Here is a 21,926-nt window from a genome sequence, read left to right as displayed (position 1 = left end):
TTGCATTTCTTTATATACACATACATATAAATAATGGTATCTCTTTGAAAGGATTAATGTTCTCATACCGAATATACCTGCTTGAAGCTTGGGATGGACATATGGTCCCAACTTTGCTATATTATAGAAATTTTATTTTATTCATAAATATTACTTTTAATTATTATTTATATTCAAATAAAAAATTCTTAGATTTCAAAATAATAATAGCTATTCAGTTCATTCCTCTCATTTACTCTTATTTTTTTTTTTTTGTCAGACTGACCTAATAAATTACAGAGTCGTCATCTATAAATAAATACAGAGCATGAGTTTGATATTTAATAATTAATAAAAATATTGCACCCATCCTCGTCATGCCGCACATGTTTGCAAGAAAAAAACATAAATAAAATAAAAGGTGCTTTAAACATTAGTTTAAGCAAATTATATAATATCTCTGTTTTTATATATATAATATGTGTGGTGTGTGTAAATTAATTATATATTAATGAGATTTTACAATATACATTCTTGAGTCCAAATAGTTGTACCACTGATTTTCAATACTTTTTGACTACTTTTTGGACAAGGGATATCATTAATAAAAGATTAATTACTTAATATATATATATATATATGTGGAATTATGGGCTGAATAATTAATTTATTAACAGCTCCACTAATGTTTCTTGCATGTTGTGGAACTTCTTTTATTTTTTTTTAATATGTTTATGATGTATTAATTATGTACTTAATTAAAATAAGATGGTTGTTAAAAAAATTAATTGATTTCATCATTATATTGTAAATCATTTTTCCAATTTTAATAACCTAATTTTGGTCGGTCGCAAATAGTGACGAAAAAAATATGCACATATATAATAATATAATTAGGCACGTGAGTGAATGGATTAAACTAAGTTAAGTATTTGAAAGTTGTAGTAGTTTAAGGCGTATATATTCTGTGTACGGATTGACCAGGATTTGTCTGTTGTTTACAATTATATGGTTTTTTTAAGATCAATCAGGTTTAATTAATAACTTAAGAAAGTGGGTATTTTATTTTATTTTATTTTTTTGCAAAACATGTGTGTTAATTGATGGTCTCTGTTATAAATTTTAGAAAATAAAATAATATATTTGTGGGTTGGAATGGAACAGGTTGGCAGATGAATTTAGATATAATGGTTCTATAATTCTCTAGTTATACTAAGAATCTTAAAAAGTTTTGATGCAACATGTCTAATTCAGGCATCTAAGACTCTCATTATCAACTACTCCTCTTATGTATCTTTCCAAATAATAATACTATTCTTATTCATTGATAATTATATATATATATATATTATACTACAATTTATAGGACTTTTAAATGTGCTATTTTATGGCAGAATATTTCTACAGCATCATGCATTAATTAATTTATTCTCGAACCTTAATCTTTGCATATATATATATATGTATATGTATATGTCAACCATTCTGCACATAGCTTTGTCTCTACGTCTCTCTCTCCCTCTTTCACTCTTTCATGTTGAGTTTCATACTCAAAGAAATTTCAAATCATCAGCAAAATAAGGGTTTTAGGTTAAGAATCAGAGAAATTGAAGAATGGCATTATATTGCCTTCATAGGACCTCAGGTATGCTTTTCGATAATCCATTGCACTTATATAATGTATATATATATATATATATGTGTGTATTTTTTTATACACACGTATTTTTATGATTATATTGAAAAATACTAGAAAAATAATTTAAACATCAATATACATTTGCTTATTAGTGATTAAAGACAATATTATATATTTAAGACAAATTAAATATTTGTTTGCTTTTTTATTCTCTACTTTCTTCGTTATCCTTAATTTTTCTCACCCATCATTAATAATAATGCATATCTTATTACAATATTAGACCTTTTTTTATGATTATTTTTGGAAATGTATCAAACCCTAATTTGCTTACTTTATGCAATGACTTGTGTCTGTCTGTTATTTACTCTTTTTTTTTCATTCATGCAATGCTTTAATTTTCTTAGCCACTCACAATATGAATTTCCTTATATGTTCCAACATCCCAATTGATGTTTGGATTTTTATGTGACAAGACATTGAAACAATATTGACCAAATCCTCTTCTTTTTTTTTCTTTTTTTTTTTAAAAAAAATAATAAATTATTTATTTAATTTGCAAGATAAAGCACTAGTACTAATTAAAGCATAGTCGTCAACTTGCATAAGAGTGACTCTACTTTGATTGGAACCAAAGTGGTCGATCTTATAATGGTAATTCAATTTTTTTTCAATTTCGATCTTACAAGATATAACAACCAACTTAAGTTTGTTAGTATTTTATTTGTAAATAAACTAATCAATAGAATTATTCCTGCTTGAGTTTGACATTAAATTATTCTCATTCTACTAATTAAGTAATTTTTAATTTGGTTCATTCGTAACTTCCTAATTTCACATAAATCACCGCGCGAGTTCACTTATTTTCTCTAAACTTTAAACATTTTTCTATCGATATGATTTTTATTATTGCTGCACGTCACACCTATATATATATGCATAGATATAGATAAAGCTCATATAGAGAAATCATTTGTATAAGTGATAATTTTTTTAAAGATAAAATAACTTTCTGGGTCGATATATATATATATATATATATATAGAGCTCGATTTGTGTGCTTTTCTTAAGGCCAAAACAAAGAGCAACCTAATTGGTACCAATAATGCATGAAATGGGGTCGTTGTGTTCCACGAGAGGAGGCCCGCGTTACACTTAAATTAAATTATCAATTTCTATGCAATAAAGTAATCCTAGCTAGCTAGAAAAAGCAAATATATAAATAAATAAATTAAACATATATATATATATATATTATATTTAGATATACACGTACAGGCAACCAAATAGAATCAGAAAAGAATGAGATATATATATATATATATTCTTCTTGTAATAATCCATATCCCTCTCAACTCTACCAAACAGAATAATGATTTGACAACCTTAACTAAAGTAGATTTAACTATATAAATTATATATGATATATCAGAAGAGCATCATCATCTTATACACACATATGTGCTTTAATTTAATTATATTCATGTGTGTAATGTATATATTAATTGGCATATATTTTTGCACTACTTTTTTCTTTGATCAAAATTGCATTTTGTTTGATACAATATATATACCCTTTCCTTAAACCTAGCCATTATCTTAATAGTAATTTAATTTAATTTAATTTAATTAATCTCCTTGTGCCACTTATTCCCAACACACACAAAACATTGATTTTTGAAAGTGCAAAACTAACTTGTAACTTTCACTTTGCATTTTTGTAATCTGTTATTTATAAGAATATCTTGAAATAACATTTGACATTTTTTTTTTTTTGCTTGTATCAAATAATCTTCCTATGCATTCATGTGAAACCTAAAAAACTACTTCGTTGAGAAGCATTTCTTCAACCTTTTAAGTAAAAGTGCCCTAACTCTAAACCCTAATTATGATCAAAGACAAATTAAAACAGATTCAATAAATTTAAATAATTAGTGTAAGTTAATCAATCACAAAAGGGGTGCATTTGTTTGCCCTTTAATTAAGCCCATATAAAGGATTAAACAAAGGAATACAAAGCCAAACTAAAAGGACAAAAGATGTCCAAAGCAACTTCATGATCTCCATTGTTGCCACTATGTAAAAAAACCAACCAAAAGCAAATTGAAAAAAAGAAAATTATTTACGTGAAAAAAGAAGCCATCGGCCAGCAAGGGGGATGCAATACGACATATCAACTTTGTTGAATTAAGCCCTACTCACAAAAGAGTACTTATATTAATAATGATCACGCTTTTGTTGTACTGAAAGTGACCTCCACCATTATTGCACAAATTTTAACTACCCTAAAGCTCCCTCTCTCTATGTATGTATATATACAGCCAAGGAATGTCCTAATGTCAATTTAAAACCATTTCTAACCTATTTTTTAAATATATATATGTATGCATGCTATTGTATCATCATAAGGATTCAGCTGCTTTGCTTACTCATCAAAATTGAAGTGAGCTTCCCTTTTATGTCGATTCTGTGTTTTCTTATCAAGGAGAGTTGAAAATGAGTGATTCGCCGGAAAAAGAGAAAGGTGAAAGGATAGCAGGAGGGATTAATGGAAAGAGTAACAATGGATCTTTGCCTGTCATATTTAGATATGCTGATGGCTTAGACATATTGCTGATGTTGTTGGGGACAATCGGCGCCATCGGCGATGGGATGTCGACAAACTGTCTGCTTGTATATGTTAGTCGCCTTTTCAATAGCTTGGGCTATGGCAAATCCCCTCAGGACCATGGGGAATTCATCAAAGAAATCGAACAGGTTAGGCATTATTACACTAGCTAGTGTATTAACAAAAGTTTGGAGTTTCTAATTTTCATGTTTTTTGTGCTTTCCTTAGTTTTTGATCTATTGTTTTACTGGCTATTTTCTGTTAAACAGTGCAGTTTGTTCTTTGTATACCTGGGGCTTGCAGTCATGGCAGTAGCGTTTATGGGTAATTATTATTTCTCATGATCTTCTAATTTCTTTCCATTTTAGATTAACTATTTTGCTTCCATTTATCTTAAAGAACCTTCGTAGTAATGTGCCGAGTTAGATTGGGATTTGCTGTCTTGTCATATTGCATGAAGAATAAGCAGCAATCATGTCCCCCAAACCTAATTACAAAAAAGATTCAAAATAGGGTTACTTTAAACCCTAGAAAAGTAGTAGAATTTGATTAAATGAAACATGAAGAAAAGGGTATCTTTTGAATTGAGAAATCTGTAACAAGTGCAGAAGGGTATTGCTGGAGCAAAACCAGTGAGAGGCAAGTGTTGAAGATAAGGTATAAGTACTTAGAAGCAGTGCTGAGGCAAGAAGTTGGATTTTTTGATTCACAAGAAGCCACTACTTCAGAGATCATAAATAGCATTTCCAAAGACACTTCGCTCATACAAGAAATCCTCAGTGAAAAGGTTCATATATATATATATATATATATGTGTGTGTGTGTGTGTATTATTACAGCTATTTTAGTACTACACATAAATTCATATATATGTATGTATGTATGATTGCAGGTGCCAATATTTCTGATGAACATGACGGCCTTCGTCTCCGGCCTCGGATTCTCAGCCTACTTCTCATGGCGGCTGTTTCTGGTGGCTTTTCCGACGGTGATCCTTCTGATCATCCCGGGGATGATCTACGGCAAGTACCTGCTTTACTTGTCGAAAAAGAGCTTCAACGAGTATGCGAAAGCAAACTCCATTGTAGGACAGGCAGTGAGCTCCATCAAAACTGTATACTCATTCACCGCCGAGCGGAGCATCCTCCACAAATACTCCTCCATTTTGGACGCCGCCAGAAAGCTCGGCATCAAGCAGGGCATCGCCAAAGGCCTCGCCGTCGGCAGCACCGGCCTGTGTTTCGCCATTTGGGCTTTGCTGGCTTGGTACGGCAGCCGCCTTGTCATGTATAAGGGCGACACCGGCGGGAGGATTTATGCTGCCTCTATTTCCTTCGTCATGGGCGGACTGTATGCTTAATTTAATTTAGTTTAATTTAATTTGATTTGATTTCTTGCAGGAAATTATTCAGTTAATGCATTGTGGTGATGGAATTGATGTATGATAGGGCGCTGGGAGTGGCGGTGCCGGAGGTGAAGTATTTCACGGAGGCGTCGGTGGCGGCTTCTAGAATATTCGACAGGATCGACAGGGTTCCGGAGATCGACGGCGGAGATGTAAAGGGGATTGTTCCGGGGAAGATTAGAGGCGAGATCGAATTCGAGAATGTGGGATTCACGTACCCTTCCCGGCCTGATTCCGTCGTGCTCAAGGAATTCAATCTGAGAGTGGAATCGGGGAAGACGGTGGCGCTCGTCGGCGCCAGCGGGAGTGGAAAGTCGACAGCCATTGCGCTGCTGCAGAGGTTCTACGACGCCACCGGCGGTTCCGTGCGCGTCGACGGCGTCGACATCAGAACGCTGCAGTTGAAATGGCTGAGGTCGCAAATGGGGCTGGTGAGTCAAGAACACGCGCTGTTCGGGACCTCTATTAAGGAGAACATCTTGTTCGGGAAACTCGACGCCACCATGGATGACGTGGTGGCCGCCGCCATGGCTGCAAATGCTCACAGCTTCATCCGCCAGCTTCCTCAAGGGTACGAGACTAAGGTAGGGGAAAGAGGAGCTTTCCTATCAGGCGGACAGAAGCAACGGATCGCCATAGCCAGAGCCATCATAAGAAATCCAGTAATTCTCCTCCTCGACGAAGCCACAAGCGCTCTTGATTCGGAATCAGAAAAGCTCGTTCAGGACGCCCTCGATCAGGCCTCCATGGGAAGAACAACTCTGGTATATATAAAAACACTTAAATTTCCTTTACTGCTTATCACTCCTTTCTTACGATCCTTAATTTGTCTCTAACATGGTCAGGTTGTTGCTCATAAGCTCTCAACGATCAGAAACGCCGACACAATCGCAGTCGTAAGCAGCGGTACCATAGTCGAAACCGGCGCGCACCAAGAGCTCATCGAAATGAACAGTCACTATGCAAAGCTTGCCAAGTTCCAGCGCCAAATGAGCGAGCTAGACCCCGATCAGGGAATCGAGCTTAACGCATTGTCATCCGCAAGAAGCAGCGCTGGAAGGAAAAGCACGGCGAGATCAAGCCCGGCCTCATTCGCCTCGCCAACACCTTTCCATATAACTTCCGATCATCATCATCAGCCAACGTCATCTTCCCCTGCCCCATCCTTTTTCCGGCTACTCTCCCTGAACTCGCCGGAATGGAAACAGTGCACCGTCGGGAGCCTCTCAGCCGTAGCATTCGGCACCGTGCAGCCGATCTATGCGCTCACCATAGGTGGAATGATCTCGGCGTTCTTCGCCCCAAGTCACACCGAGATGCAAGTGCGCATAGAACGATATGCTCTCATTTTCACCTCTCTGTGTGTTGTCTCCATCTTACTAAACCTCTGCCAACACTACAACTTCGCGTACATGGGAGAGTGCCTGACGAGGAGGATCAGGCTGAAAATGCTGGAGAAGATGCTGACGTTCGAAGCAGCCTGGTTCGACGAAGAAGAGAACTCCAGCTCAGCTCTCTGCGCCAGGCTCAGCAACGAGGCGTCCATGGTGAAGTCCCTTGTCGCCGACCGCCTCTGTCTCCTAATTCAGACCACATCCGCCGTCACAACAGCAATGGTGATCGGCCTAATCATCGCCTGGAAGCTCGCGCTCGTGATGATAGCAGTCCAGCCACTAACAATCCTCTGCTTCTACACACGAAAAGTTATCCTCTCCGCGATCACAAGTAAGTTCGTCAAGGCACAATATCAGAGCACTCAGATTGCAGCTGAGGCCGTCTACAACCACCGGATCATCACCTCATTCGGGAGCATCGGGAAGGTGCTTCAAATCTTCGATGAAGCTCAGGACGAACCGAGGAGGGAGGCAAGAAAGAAGTCATGGCTGGCAGGGGTTGGCATAGGCTCGGCTCAAGGCCTAACCTTCATATGCTGGGCTCTCGACTTCTGGTATGGTGGCACATTGGTGAATCGAGGCGAAATATCAGCAGGAGATGTGTTCAAGACCTTTTTCATCCTCGTTAGCACCGGCAAAGTCATCGCAGAGGCCGGGAGCATGACTTCCGATCTGGCTAAAGGATCGGCAGCCGTTGCTTCTATATTCGCTATTCTTGACCGGCAGTCGAAGATCCTCGGATCCTACATTGTAAGCAAACTATATACATAGATACCTTCTTGTATACTTCACTCCATTTTCCGAACCGTTTCTCACTTCAAACACCATTAGGCCAAGGATGGGAACGGAGGAATGAAGCTAGAGAAGATGATCGGAAGGATAGAGATGAAGAAGGTTGATTTCGCGTATCCGGGGCGACCGGAAGTGCTCGTGCTGTGCGAATTCACCTTGGAAGTGAAAGCCGGGAGTAGCATCGGGCTGGTCGGGAAGAGTGGCTGTGGGAAGTCTACCGTGATTGCATTGATACAGAGGTTTTACGACGTGGATCGCGGTGTGGTGAAGGTGGACGGAGTAGACATCCGGTCACTAGACATCGAGTGGTACCGGAAGCGCATGGCCCTCGTCAGTCAAGAGCCAGTGATCTACTCCGGCAGCATTCGCGACAATATAATGCTGGGGAAGGTCGACGCTTCAGAGAACGAAGTCGTCGAGGCAGCCAGAGCAGCCAACGCGCATGAATTCATCGCGTAAGCCTTTTTTTGCGAATTTACAACATGACACAGGCAAATGACTGTCCCGAAAACCTTACCTTACTGTCTTCTGAACTCGTTGCTGCAGCGCGCTAAAGAACGGGTACGAGACCGAGTGTGGAGAGAGGGGAGTGCAGCTGTCGGGAGGCCAGAAACAGAGGATAGCGATAGCACGAGCAATTATCCGTGACCCGACAGTGCTGCTGCTGGACGAAGCGACGAGTGCGCTCGACGTGCAGTCTGAGCAGGTGGTGCAGGAGGCGCTGGACAGGATAATGGTTGGGAGGACGACGGTGGTGGTGGCGCACCGGCTGAACACGATCAAGAATCTCGACACAATTGCAGTTGTGATGGACGGGAAGGTGATCGAGAGAGGGACGTATAGCCAGCTCAAGAACAAGAGGGGTGCCTTCTTCAACCTAGCCAGCCTCCAAGGTGTATCTTCATCATCATCAGGGCAGCCTTGATGATGCAAAGAATCTTATATATACATCAATATATATAAATATGTGTGTTTGTAGTTGGAATAGAAGAGGAGAATAAAGATATATTATTTACCAATTGTGTAGCTACTGCACTAAATCTAAAGCTTTGCCAAATCTTTCATGGTAAGGAAGAAACATTAACATGAACAAAAGCCTAAGCATAAACATAAGGAGATTTTATTGAGAAAGCCACAGATACAAAGCACGCGAGTTTCTGTTCAGACAACAGACATTTCCAGAAGGTACCAGTTTCAACTTACAACAACAAACTTACAAATTTAACATGAAGCAGAGCAGGGAGCCAAGTCTTAGCGATAGCTTCTGTAGTTTGGCGTGTACATGCAGCTCTCAGCATATTTCACCAAGTCGGCTGGTCGGGGTAGTCGTGTTGCAAGACCTGAAATGCAAGGGAACAAGTTTACTTGTCGGCGTAAAATTATATTCTAGTTGATAGGGTGTTATTTTGAAATGTTACAAACCTAGGTCGTAAGCTTTAGCAGCTACGTTTGCAGCAATGTGCGCGGAGATCTTCCTGATATTGGTAAACGGCGGGTAGATCATTCCCTTGTCATAGTGTTCCTCGGTGACTTGACCAGCCAGGGCCTCCGCTGTTTCCAGAAAACAGGAGTGAAATTTGTAAAGAGGATTTCATGTCGAAAATTGTGCATATTGAAATGTAATATACTTACATGCTGCCAGAAGCATGTCATCATGGACACGGATGGCCCCCGAGATCACCAGACCGAAGCCAAATCCTGGGAATATGTAGGCGTTGTTTGCCTGATGCAGAAAATATAGAAGCCGTAAGCATTATGTCACAGACAATTTGTTGATGCACACGAAATAAACATTGAAGATTCAAACAGATGACTAACCTGGCCAGGCACAAAGGTTTTCCCGTTCAGTTCTACAGGATCAAATGGGCTTCCGCTAGCAAAGATGGCTCGACCCTAGTACAAAATTACAACCGATACTTTAGCCAAGGCAATTGGATGTCAATAGAGTAGATAATTATAGGAATTAAACATAATGGACAACTCTTTGTGACCTCGGTCCAAGTATAAGCTTGTTCAGCTGTGCACTCTGATTGTGAAGTTGGATTCGAGAGAGCCATGATGAGAGGTTTCTGCATTATCAAACCATGAGAAGAAATATCATATGCAACATAATTGGGGGGGGGGGGTTGAAGAAAAGATAGGGTACCTTATTGATCGCAGCCATAGCCTCAACCACCTCTTTTGTAAATGTCTTACCGACACCAGATGTTCCAATCAAAACTGTTGGTTTGATAGCCTAAGAAAACATAAACGCCGTCAAATATATGTGTGCTTAAACAAGTTCAATGCACAAATAATTCTACGGACCTTGACTGCATCCAAGAGATTATTAACCGGTTCATGTTCATGCGCCCACGGTTTCTTGAAGTGTTGAAGAGACTCCTTACGTGAACTGACAATCAAACCCTGTGAATAAATCAATGAATCAGTAGAAAGAAACTATAAATTACAGATGACTAGCATATAGTTTGCAACGTTGAGTCTATAAGATAAAGTGGTTTACCTTGGAGTCTACCAGCCAGATCTTCTTCCGAGTTTCTTCGACAGGAACCTTAGTCTAAAAAATTACAAATATTTCATCAGGGACTCACTCAGGCCAAAAAAAAAAATCTAAAATGTATGCAGCATAGTCACCAAAATCTTTTACCTGCTTCGAGATTTCGAGGGCTATAAGCTCTGCTATACCTGTTCCAGCCTGAGATTACACAATAATTTTCATCAGGACAGGGTAGTTTGCTAATGTATTTAATAAAATCGATTAGGGTTAACTATGTACTTCTCCAGCACCGAGGAACAAGAACGTGTGATCGCCCAAGGTACCACCAAGCAGCTTAAGTGATGCAACAAGACCAGCAAGAACCACTGATGCTGTGCCCTGCAGCAACAGGATTCTGACTTATATCCAGACAGGATTCTTGAAATAGCATAATAAGATTATTCATACAATAGATACCTGTATATCGTCATTAAACACCAAGTGGGTGGTGCCGTACTTGGCCAAGAGCTCGAAAGCATTGTGGTTAGCAAAATCTTCAAACTGCAATGACAAATTCGCCAATATTTGAAAAAAGCCTATGACAGTGAAGGTGTAAAGTAACAGGAGCTGATTACCCACCTGAATGAGAACTTTTTCGCCATAATTTTGTTTAACAGCAGTCATGAACTCCTCTAACAAATCATAATATTCCTGGGAGGCAGGCACAAAGTCAAAATTAGCTCGTTGTGCTGCCAAAAAACTAGACAGGTTACACTGGTGCAGACTCAAGCAACAGATTAATTGTAACCTTTCCAGTTGCCCTCTTCTGTTTCAGCCCAATGTAGAACTCATCATTTAGCAGCTTCTCGTTGTTCGTCCCAACATCAATTGTTATTGGCAAACACTAAGTAGCAAAGTTAAGAACTTGCTTAGAGCTACTCAGCTACACATTTGAGAAAATGAAATTATTTTTGGTCAGTTTGAATGCATTCTTACTGCCGAAGGTCGAACACCACCAAGTGCAGTATACAAGGCCAGTTTCCCTACTGGTATTCCCATTCCCTATATCGTAGCATCAATTCATCATCAAGACTAGATGCCGATACAATCTAATTAACTGTGCTCCCAACAATCCTGGGGGATTACCTGGCAGCCAAGATCTCCAAGTCCCAAAATCCGCTCACCATCAGTGACAACAATGACTTGAATTGACCTTTCCGGCCAATTTCGCAGAACCTCTAGAATCCTCCCCCTGCATTCCAATAAAAGTTGCATCAACACTTGCACAATAGGCTTATCAAAAAGATCTTCCGAAGTAAAACTCACTTCTCTTTTAAACTTATGTACAACCCCTGCGGCCTCTTGAAGATACTACCATACTTTTGGCAAGCCTCGCCTACGGTGGGAGTGTAGACAATGGGAAGGAGTTCCTCCACATTGTTGATGAGAAGCTTGTAAAACAACCGCTCGTTTCTCTCCTGTAAATGACGAGAATTCACACATTTGATCACACTGTAAAAACATTTAGCATTCTCTCAAATTCAGTAAGTCATTTAGCAGGATATAGCACCTCGAGTTCCATCATCGCGACATACTTATGCAGGGGAACGTCGTACTGGCGAAGATTATGCATAAACTTCTTCTCCTGGAGGATCGAAAAGATGAGAGTCAGTCGAAAACTGGATAAATTAAAAAAGAAGAAATTGGTACAATACGACAATAGAATTAATTCTACCTGAAGCTCTTGGCTGGAGACAACCGGCGGAAGAAGACCGCGCAGGTAATGAGCATCTCTCTCTCTCTCAGAGAATGCAAGCCCCTTGTTATGGTGAGGATCTCTCAGAAGATTGTAACCGCTAGTTCAAAAGCAGAAATAATTCAGTTATTCAAGCACAGAGACACTGAAAACACAGTTGGAGGTCAAACCCTACAAGATCAAGGATGTATTCGGCAAACATAAACAACATCAATGCTACTGATTCACTCAACGCAATCAAAGAGAAAACAACAGCAAGTCAAGCGAACCAAATTAAATTGAATTCAGGGCAGGGGCAGCAAAAGTAGGTATATTCCGCTACCTGGCGACAGAAAACGTCCAGGGAGTGACCAATTGATCTTCGGAGGCACGATCCTCGCCGTACACGTCTTCCACTCCACCGCCGACCGTCGATCTGGGGCTCAAGTCCAGCACGCTCTCTCCTCCTCTCTGCTGCTTCAGAAAACTCTCCATCCTCTCTGCGTCTGCACTTGTCTTTCACTCAATCACTCAATTCGGTGCCGATCGCCGCTTCGATGCAGGTGATATAAAATAATCGTCACAGCATATTCTTCAATAACTCGGCAACGATTATTGTATGCGCAGTCAAAAGTCATACATGGCTGCCAACTATGCAGAAACTTATATTTAAATCCGAAATCACAGAGAAAGTGGATTTACATACAAATCCAAAGAGCTCTCTCCTTGATTGTAGGCCCCGAAAATAGATAATGCCAGGAAAGTGGATTGCAATTATCTCTGTCATTTTCCTTTGACGAAGAAATAATGGAGCTTAGTGGGAGGAGATGCAACCCCCTTTCACATCATCATCACTACATACATACGATATAGAAAAAACACAGAGTACGCTGAACTGAAGATACAACAGACAACTGTCTTTCAAAGAAATGGTTGCGTCTTTCTTACAGTTACTGATCTTCGGATCCACAGTCGGCAATCCGCCATTGATAAAGTTCGACCCTTCAAAATATCTCAGAAGAATTAAAAAGGGAATAGTAATTAGTAAATCATAATAATCACTTTCAACAAAAAAATTTTAATTTATTTTTATTCTATTTTATTTATAAAATAGTAATTAGTTTTGTAAATTTTGTTATTGGAATAAAAAAAGATACTATATTTAAAAAAGATACTATATTAAGTGATTACGTTACTAATTTGTTAAGTCGTACATATGAAATAATTAATTAATTATCCATACCCATCTTCATCACGCGCTTAGTTTTTATAATATAAACTTTGTGTTAATGATTGTTGGTTACATTTTGCAATAACTTATAAGTTTTAAGAACTGTGATAATTTCTATTGTCGGTGAATTGGAAGTATTCACCAAATGCTAATGACGCACTGTTTGCTTCTAATTAATAATATTAATAAATGAATTAATTGTATTTCACTGTCTAAATAATTAGTACTAACTTTAGCAATTGCTGCTAGCAACTCTACTTTCAAAAAGAATATAATACAATATATTTTTATTTATTTGGTACTATTTATTTTTTAAAAAATATTATATTAAATATATTTTTTTTTAATAAAATATCAAATCAAATAGTAATTTTTAAATTTCTAAAAACCACCAAAAAAAATTCTTTATCTAAACAAATCATATATATATGAATAAAATATTTTACTCGTCGCTGTCCTAAAAGAAAGATCCACCCAATTTTAACACAAATGGATAAAAAAGAAAGAAAAAAAATCACAATTATATGCCTTTGTAAAGCAAAATAAAGCCCCATTCATTTTTCTTTTTTTTTTTTTCCTCATTTAGAATTTGGATTTTGGTTGTAGATTTTAAGAGTTTTGTTTGAGTTTTGAATAATAATATATATATTTTTAATTTAAAATAATTATTTAATATAATATAAATAAATATTGATGAAAATTATGCACACTAAATAAATTTTACAATCCAATACCCTTAAAGTATATGTTTAAACAAAGATTCTTGAAGAATTTTGTGAATAGTAAAACAATGAATAATTTATATGCTGTATTGTAAAGAAAAAAAAAACATTTAATTTGATATTTTTAAAATTTTAAATAATGTTAAAACCCCAAGTATTATTGCGTAAACAAAAACTTTTAAAATTTTATCTAGACAAAGCCTAAAGAAAATTTTATTTATTTATTTTTCTAAAGAAAAAACCATTCATTTAATATGCTTGAAGGATGTAAAGAAAGAAAGACAATATATGTTTTTATACGAAAAACAACGATACATTCTCTGTTACAAGAAACTTAAAACACTTGTGATGATATGTTACCCAAAAATATTCCGATCAATGCAGCCATCACAATCGAAATGTTTCCTTGTTCTAAATATTGTGTTTGTTTAGAGGATTGAATTTTAAATATATTATTCATCTCATGTTTTCCTCCTCCCAAAAATATTCAAATCAAACACCTATTTTTTATTTTTTATATTATACTAAAAATTAATTTTACATTTAAAATATCACACCAATATCTATTCATATCATATCGTACAACTATTTAAATTCAAAATTTTTACTATTTAAATTAGTTAAAAGATATTTATCATATCAAATCCCCAGCAGCAATAAATGCTCAAACCACAACAAATACTTTTACATACGAAAACTATGTGTGGCACAAGTTTAGCCTAAATTTATAAAATTTATTGTATGAGAAATTATAAAATTTATGTCAATTTGTCTATCAAGTTACTAATTTTTTTTTTTTTAAAAAAAAATAATAATATATATATATAGAAAATTAATGGGCTGTCCGGAAAATTGATGAGGGGGTATGTCCATGCCACTGTGGATGCTTCATACATGTAAGTGCCACGAATTAGATGCTGGCCAATTACAGTTGATCAAGTAAGAATTGTGGAATTGTAACTATAAATGCAACGTTCATACGTGTAGTGTATAGATTTGTTTTGTCTGGGCCCTATCCTATCGCTTGCTCGTGTATTCAATTAAATTAAAGTTTTCAAACCAAAAATATATGTCCTTAAATTAAATGCCTAAAATGGGATATGCCTCTGTTCCTCAATAAATAAATTAATTAATAAATAATATATTCTAATTCAGTAAGTTGTTGAGTTAACATTCAATAAATACGTGGCATTCTTACAATTGAATCATGGAGGAGCCTTCTACAAAATCGGACAACACCAGCCCTGACTTTTCCCCTCAATATTAATTACGGGTTCCCATTATTATTATTTTTATTTTTATTTTTATTCAGTCTTGTTTTCTTTATTTACATGCATTCATCCATTTGAAATACAAGTATATACATGCATATTCAATTTTATTTAAAAATCGCTTTAAAATTAAAACTGGCCTTTATTTATATATTTTTTAAAGTCACTTCAATATTATTATTAACAAATGAGTAAAACCAACAACACAGAGAAAAACTCAACTCGGCTCGGGCTCGGCTCGGCTCGACCGAGAGTAATAAGTAAAGCTATATTCCGATGAAAGACTACTGCACTATACCACTCACCTATACATACACATATTGTATAATATATATATATATAGCAAACAGAAACGGAACCCCCACAGGTGTCACGTGCATGGGTTGGCCGGTTCCGTTTAGACGGCCAGCCGGCCCGGCATCCCCATGAACGGTAATTTTCATGTTTCGGACCACATACAAATTAAAAACCCTCGACCGGCCGGTCCAGCCCTGTCTGCACGGCTACATGCATCTCGATCGATCGGTCATCTGCCCCACGCATGATACGGCGACGGCGATCCCGCTGCCCGCTTTTGGTCCCTCAGATCCCTGTAAAACCTCTTTATGAACTCCTCCGCATCTCTGTCCACTTGGTGTTGGTACTGCACGCGCCACCACTTCTTATCTTCATCCTCGCCGTCGTCATGAGATTGAGATCGAGGGGTGCCGTCGTCCCACACCAACACTCGCTGTGCAATAATGTCGAGATCGTGATCTTGCCGGCGATTGGAAGGCCGGCCGCGGGCAGGCGTGTTGCTGCAGCTGAACTCGTAGTGGCGCTGCCCGGGGCAAAAGAACGAGTCGCGGACGTCACTGGAACGGCAGGTGAGGGCGGCGTAGCGGCGGCGGTGGCGATGGCGGTCGGAGGTGAAGTTGGATATGACGGATTTGCTGGCCAATTTTCCACGCTTTAGCATCAAGAAAGCTATTCTCACAAAGCTCCATAGCTTCTTGCCTATGTATTCATCAATTCTTTCACTTTCCATTCTTATAATTGCTAGAGAGAACAAACGAAAAAGATATGGATGAGAATGGAGAGTGGGTAGGCTATATATGTGTGTGTATATATATATAGATAATAATGATAAAGTAGTTACGGTGCGGGCCCACACATGGAATGGAAAACGATGGTTTCTGCGTTGTCGTTGATTAGTCCAGCAAGCGCTTACGTGGCTTCTGCGTTGTCGTTGATTAGTCCAGCAAGCGCTTACGTGGCTTCTGCGTTGTCGTTGATTAGTCCAGCAAGCGCTTACGTGGCTTCTGCGTTGTCGTTGATTAGTCCAGCAAGCGCTTACGTGTGGCTTCTGCGTTTTTTTTTTTTTTCTTTATTTTTTTATTCTGCGTTGTCGTTGATTAGTCCAGCAAGCGCTTACGTGGCTTCGCGATGTCGGTGATTAGTCCAGCAAGCGCTTACGTGGCTTCTGCGATGTCGTTGATCAGTCCAGCAAGCGCTTACGTGGCTTCTGCGTTGTCGCTTATTAGTCCAGCAAGCGCTTACGTGGCTTCTGAGTTGTCATTGATTATTCCAGCAAGCAGCCACGTAGGCACGCATTTAAAATTATAAATTTTTTTATTCTGATATTGCAAACAAATGCCCTTGGTCGATTTCGCATATTCCTTAAAATCCTTGTTAAGCTCTCGGCGAAAGCAATACCCGCAAAAATCCCTCTTCTCGATCATGGAGTCCTCGACGCAACCCGACGCCCACGACCCGACGGCGGAAAATGATGCGGAATCGACGGTTCTAGACCTGACGGGCTGTCAGCTACGCGATCTCAGCTCCGTGGAGCTTCCGTCGACTCTCACCGAGCTAGACCTAACGACGAACAGGATGACGGCGTTGGACCCTCGCATTTCGCAGCTATCCAATCTCCAGAAGCTCTCTTTCCGTCAGAATCTTCTCAACGATGACAGCGTCCGGCCGTTGTCCTCGTGGGACACCATCTCCGGTCTCCAAGTAATTGACTTTCTTTCGTTTAATTTCGTTTTCGCTTACTTATCTGTCAGATTTTGCGTAATCAATGTTTTTTGGTTCTAATTGGTGAATAGTTTTGGAAATAAAGTAAGATTGATTGTGTTTTTCCTTTCTTCTTTGCTTTAGTTTGGGTCTCTATGGTTATTTGCATCATTCGAATTGCTAAATCTGTCTTTGCAAGTTTGTCATGTAAATTCCGCATTCCTGTGAACTATTTTTTTGCTGTTCGACAATGATGGCTCCGTAATGCTAAAGAATTATATGGAAAAATAGTGTATTTGTATTGGCAGTATTTTCAATATGATTATTCGGACAATTCTATAATTGAGTTGCTGCTAGGGTTTATAAACACGGACAAGTTTGGAGAGGATATAAGATCAATGGTATGATTCTCTACATTGTAGACAATGTTCATTGAGTGGTATAAAATTATCAATAGTTATCCATGACAAGATCATAGTTTCTGTTCTTACTCTGATCATTTCCAGGATGCATGGGTTGGATATTCAACCTTTCAAACCTTGTAAACATGCCCTAAGTGTGGAGGACCATCTTCGTTCCACTTTTAAGCATTATCATATCTATCACTAGAACTATTGCAAAGTATAATGTTGTTGGCTACAGGGATTTTACAGTTGTTGTGATGGAAAATAAAGTTTTGCAGAAGTTCATGTTTGACTATATTCAATACAACATATAAAATGTTAATGCAAACCTATTCTTGTTGCTTATTATAACACCACTTACTTAAATTGCAGCCTTTGGTATTATCTACTTACACATCATTATAGTTTTCTGCTTGGATGGATTGGAAAATTATATAGAAGTAAAAAGGAAAATGATAGCCTTGCACTTTTTAGTCTTTAAATGGTGCAATTGAAATGGCAGTGAATCTTTAGATATTAGTGAGTTTAACATTTAATAGCTCTGATCTTATGAATACTTAGCACTTCCAGTAGTCTTCTTAACATATCTTGACACTGTAATGGAAACTTCCACATTTGCAATTTATCTACAAACTTAACAGTAACATTGGAAACAAATGAAAAGTTTGGTCTTTCCATGTTCATGGTCATACACAACGATTTATGTAGAAAAATCTTAAAACGACATGAATTAGCCTCAGTCAACTCAAGCTTTTCTAGTTTACTCCAATACTTTCTTGGCTACCGCGATGACCATTAGAAGATTCTGACTGTAGACAGCCACTGTACAAATTTTGTGGTGGAACAGGAACTTTATCCAATAGTTCCTGTGGGAAGCACAAAGAACTCAAACATGGGATGGAGTATTTCATAGAGTTGGACACTTTAAAGGGTGTGTTTGTTTGGGGGATTGTATTTTGAGTTGGGATTTGAATAATAAAAATTTTGAATTTGAATAGTTGTATGATGTGACATAAATAGGTGTTGATGTGATGTTTTGAATGTAAAATTAATTTTTAGTATAATATAAAAAATGAAAAATAAGTGTTTGATTTGATGTTTTTGGGGGGAAAAAATTGGGATGAATAGTGTATTTTTGGGAGAATCCCCCAAACAAACACACCCTTTATGGTTTAGATTTAATAATTTCGCTGTTTGTTTAAATCACCAAGTCATAATATAAGAATCATGTTGTCATGAAGAATAGTGTGAACTGGGAAATTTGAATATCTTATATGATGTAATGTAGTTCAATTTAGAAACACAATATAGATTTTTAATTCTTGTGATCCTACTTCTGGTCATTCTATTTGATTTAGTACCAACCAGAGTCTTGATCTTATAAATAAAAGCAGAAGCCAAGAAGCAATGCAGATATATTATGCTCACTTTTCCATCTGCAAAGTAGCCTAATCAAATTTAGCAAAGAAGAAAAGAATTGGAGAATATTATGGTTTATGAATATATTTTACTTTGTCCTTTCCAAATTCAATCTATATTTTTAACAGGATGTTTATGTTGGCCAAGTATCTGAGAATATGTGAGGGATTAACATTGTACATCAATTGGATGACAGTAATAGTGGATGTTACATGACACAGAGATAAAATGGAAATATAGCTCTTTCTTTCAACAATAAAACTTAATTGCAGTATTCACAAAACTAAAATTGTTGAAAAATTTATTAGACCTGACTAGGTGAGAGTTCACATTAATGAAATTCTTGTGGAATGTCATAAAACCGGACTGTTTGTCAAACTTCCGCTGATTTAATGGGAAAGTGTGAGCTCCAAATGGTTAAAAGGATTACTTCATTCTCTCTCTCTTCTTTTTTTTTATTTTTTTTTTATTTTTATTTGTTGGTAAACTATCAGTCACTTATTAAATCAGAACAAAGATTCCTTTTAAATGACGGACCTTTGTGACGACAATTATAATTGTAGCACACCAAATATAATGTTCTGATCTATCTATAATGATTGTTCTTTTCTCATGTATTAACAAGCAAATGTTTTCTTAGCAGCATGTTTTCTGGATGGTCTGAACTACACATGAATATGTTTATCTGTTTATTAATTGACACGCTTTGAGGCTGCTATGTCATCAAACTTTTGGCATTGTGTGATGAAGATTTGAAATAAAATGCTTTACTTGTATGTTGTCATCAATATATAATGCCTTATTATTTCTTCAGGAATTAGTATTCAGGGATAATCAGCTGAAGACAATTCCAGATGTTAGCATATTCAAAAAACTTCTGGTCTTTGATGTTTCATTTAATGAGATTTCTTCTCTTAATGGGCTGTCCAAAGTCTCCAGCACTCTAAGGGAACTTTATGTGTCTAAAAATGAAGTGCCTAAGATGGAGCAGATTGAACACTTCCATGAGCTTCAAATTCTGGAGCTGGGATCCAACAAATTACGGGTTTGTCTATTTCTGTTGTTCGGGCTCTTTATGATTAAGTTGCATAGGAACTCTAGTTCACTGAAGGATGTAATCTCTTTCTTAATATTGAAGTTTAATGATTTCTTAGAGTTCGATGATCACTGGTTGAATACGTACGAAGCTAATTGAGGTTTCAGAGTGCACTAGTTTTTGCAAATTTATTTTTACTCCTTCATATGCCATTTGGCTATATTTTGCTCCGTGAATGCATGAAATGATATCCTTCAAAGTGCATTTAAACAAAATATTTGTCTTTTTAAAAAGAAAAAAAATTCTTGATACTGAGCTTTCATTTCAGGTGATGGAAAATCTAGAAAATTTGGTATCTTTGCAAGAGCTATGGCTTGGGCGCAATCGCATCCGAGTTATTAATCTTTGTGGGCTAAAATGCATCAAGAAACTTAGCCTCCAAAGCAACCGTATAACTTCTATAACAGGACTTGAGGTAACCAATATTGGTCTCGACATTCTGTACTTGTATTTGTTATAGAGGTATTCCCTCAAAGGGAATATTTTCGACATCCTAAATCAAGGGCTCTTGCTATTAATTAACAATTATGCAGGGATGTGTTGCACTAGAAGAATTATACTTGAGCTACAACGGTATTGCGAAAATGGAAGGATTGTCAAGTCTGATAAACCTGAGGGTCTTGGACATTGCCTCAAATAAGCTCACACAAGTAAATGACATAGAGAACTTGACCAAGTACGTAGATCAATTTAATCAAGCCATGTGTTCTTCGGTTTTATTCTGCATTAACTTAGGTTCCTTTTGTGTACTCACTACTTGATAATTTTTCTGCAGGTTAGAAGATCTCTGGCTTAATGACAATCAAATAACCTCCCTGGATAACATCGCCGAAGCTGTTGCTGGTTCCAGAGAGTCACTCAGCACTATTTACCTCGAGCGTAATCCGTGTGTGAGTACCTAGACACAATAGCGACTATGTTCGGTAAAAGCTGCCCCATGCTTACATTACATATAAATAGATGACAATTTTCATGGCTTTCCATTGCAGGTGGATTCTTCTACAGCCTATTTCTCCACTTTGAAACAAATATTCCCAAACATTCAGCAAATTGACTCCCAAATATATGCATAGGGGAGATTTTGTTGGAGAAGAAATATGAAATTACATCCAGACGTTGGTGAATTATGTAAGAGGATTAACTTGAGAGCTAATTTTATGCTTGATGAGAGCATGGGAATTTTATTTGAGTTTTATTAATGTTGTCATTGCGACTGTGGTACACTTGTCGGGCCGTCTAATAGCCCAATATTGGTATATTCCCTTGTCGTCCCATTTATTTAGAAAATATTATTTCAAATTTGGGCCGGCCCATTTATGAAGAAGATAAAATTTCGGAATGGCCCGCCCGCTATCTTCTTTACAGAATTTTGGGCTGTCATTGCTATTTTTTGAGAGGAAGCTTCTGTCGTGATTTTGAACTTGATTTATCTAAATGTGATAGTAAAAAGTAAATAAATAAATTAAACAATAATAATAATAATAGAATTGGGTATGGGACATTGGTAGTTAAGGTGTCACGTCAAGATGGGCACACGTAGTACTGCATACAGACTCTGTATCCTATTATTTCTATCCCATTCTATGCATGTGCATAATTAATTAGTCTCTCTAGTTTCATATAATTTGTCCATATTTTCGTTTGTTTCACATAATTTATTTTTTTTTTTTGAAAAATTAATTATACACTTTAATTATATTTTAAAATTTAAAATTTAAAACTTTTTAATCTTAATTAAACTATTTATTTATCTTAA

General features: G+C 37.2%; 4 protein-coding genes across 4 annotated transcripts; 2 read left to right on the top strand and 2 right to left on the bottom strand.

The window, feature by feature from the left end:
- Positions 1-1,480: 1,480 nt before the first annotated feature.
- On the top strand, positions 1,481-8,833 carry LOC127252175 (putative ABC transporter B family member 8). The gene is made up of 9 exons (XM_051276244.1): positions 1,481-1,624; positions 4,105-4,376; positions 4,497-4,551; positions 4,836-5,014; positions 5,120-5,577; positions 5,676-6,396; positions 6,478-7,776; positions 7,858-8,273; positions 8,365-8,833. Exons 1-9 carry the CDS (start codon positions 1,594-1,596, stop codon positions 8,741-8,743), a joined length of 3,810 nt encoding a protein of 1,269 aa, XP_051132201.1. The 5' UTR covers positions 1,481-1,593; the 3' UTR covers positions 8,744-8,833.
- Positions 8,834-8,916: 83 nt separating this feature from the next.
- LOC127252176 (NADP-dependent malic enzyme) lies at positions 8,917-12,685 on the bottom strand. Its single transcript, XM_051276245.1, has 19 exons — positions 12,373-12,685; positions 12,030-12,150; positions 11,865-11,939; positions 11,621-11,772; positions 11,441-11,546; positions 11,291-11,356; positions 11,103-11,198; positions 10,934-11,005; positions 10,772-10,855; positions 10,595-10,693; positions 10,466-10,513; positions 10,322-10,375; positions 10,126-10,224; positions 9,965-10,054; positions 9,810-9,887; positions 9,637-9,711; positions 9,451-9,541; positions 9,241-9,369; positions 8,917-9,158 (listed from the first exon to the last, which is right to left on the bottom strand). The coding sequence occupies exons 1-19, from the start codon at positions 12,522-12,524 to the stop codon at positions 9,070-9,072; spliced, it is 1,776 nt and encodes a 591-aa protein (XP_051132202.1). The 5' UTR covers positions 12,525-12,685; the 3' UTR covers positions 8,917-9,069.
- A 2,736-nt stretch (positions 12,686-15,421) lies between these two features.
- LOC127252178 (uncharacterized) lies at positions 15,422-16,324 on the bottom strand. Its single transcript, XM_051276247.1, has one exon. It carries the CDS (start codon positions 16,278-16,280, stop codon positions 15,780-15,782), a length of 501 nt encoding a protein of 166 aa, XP_051132204.1. The 5' UTR covers positions 16,281-16,324; the 3' UTR covers positions 15,422-15,779.
- Positions 16,325-16,895: 571 nt separating this feature from the next.
- Positions 16,896-21,481, top strand: LOC127252177 (protein phosphatase 1 regulatory inhibitor subunit PPP1R7 homolog). The gene is made up of 6 exons (XM_051276246.1): positions 16,896-17,251; positions 19,889-20,119; positions 20,439-20,585; positions 20,704-20,846; positions 20,946-21,060; positions 21,160-21,481. Exons 1-6 carry the CDS (start codon positions 16,973-16,975, stop codon positions 21,241-21,243), a joined length of 999 nt encoding a protein of 332 aa, XP_051132203.1. The 5' UTR covers positions 16,896-16,972; the 3' UTR covers positions 21,244-21,481.
- The last annotated feature ends 445 nt before the right edge of the window (positions 21,482-21,926 follow it).

Source organism: Andrographis paniculata, unplaced genomic scaffold (assembly GCF_009805555.1).
Source record: "Andrographis paniculata isolate CXL003 unplaced genomic scaffold, ASM980555v1 Contig45END, whole genome shotgun sequence".
Classification (NCBI taxonomy): domain Eukaryota; kingdom Viridiplantae; phylum Streptophyta; class Magnoliopsida; order Lamiales; family Acanthaceae; genus Andrographis; species Andrographis paniculata.
Note: the sequence above shows the minus strand (reverse complement) of the source record. Positions and strands in the feature narration are given on the sequence as shown.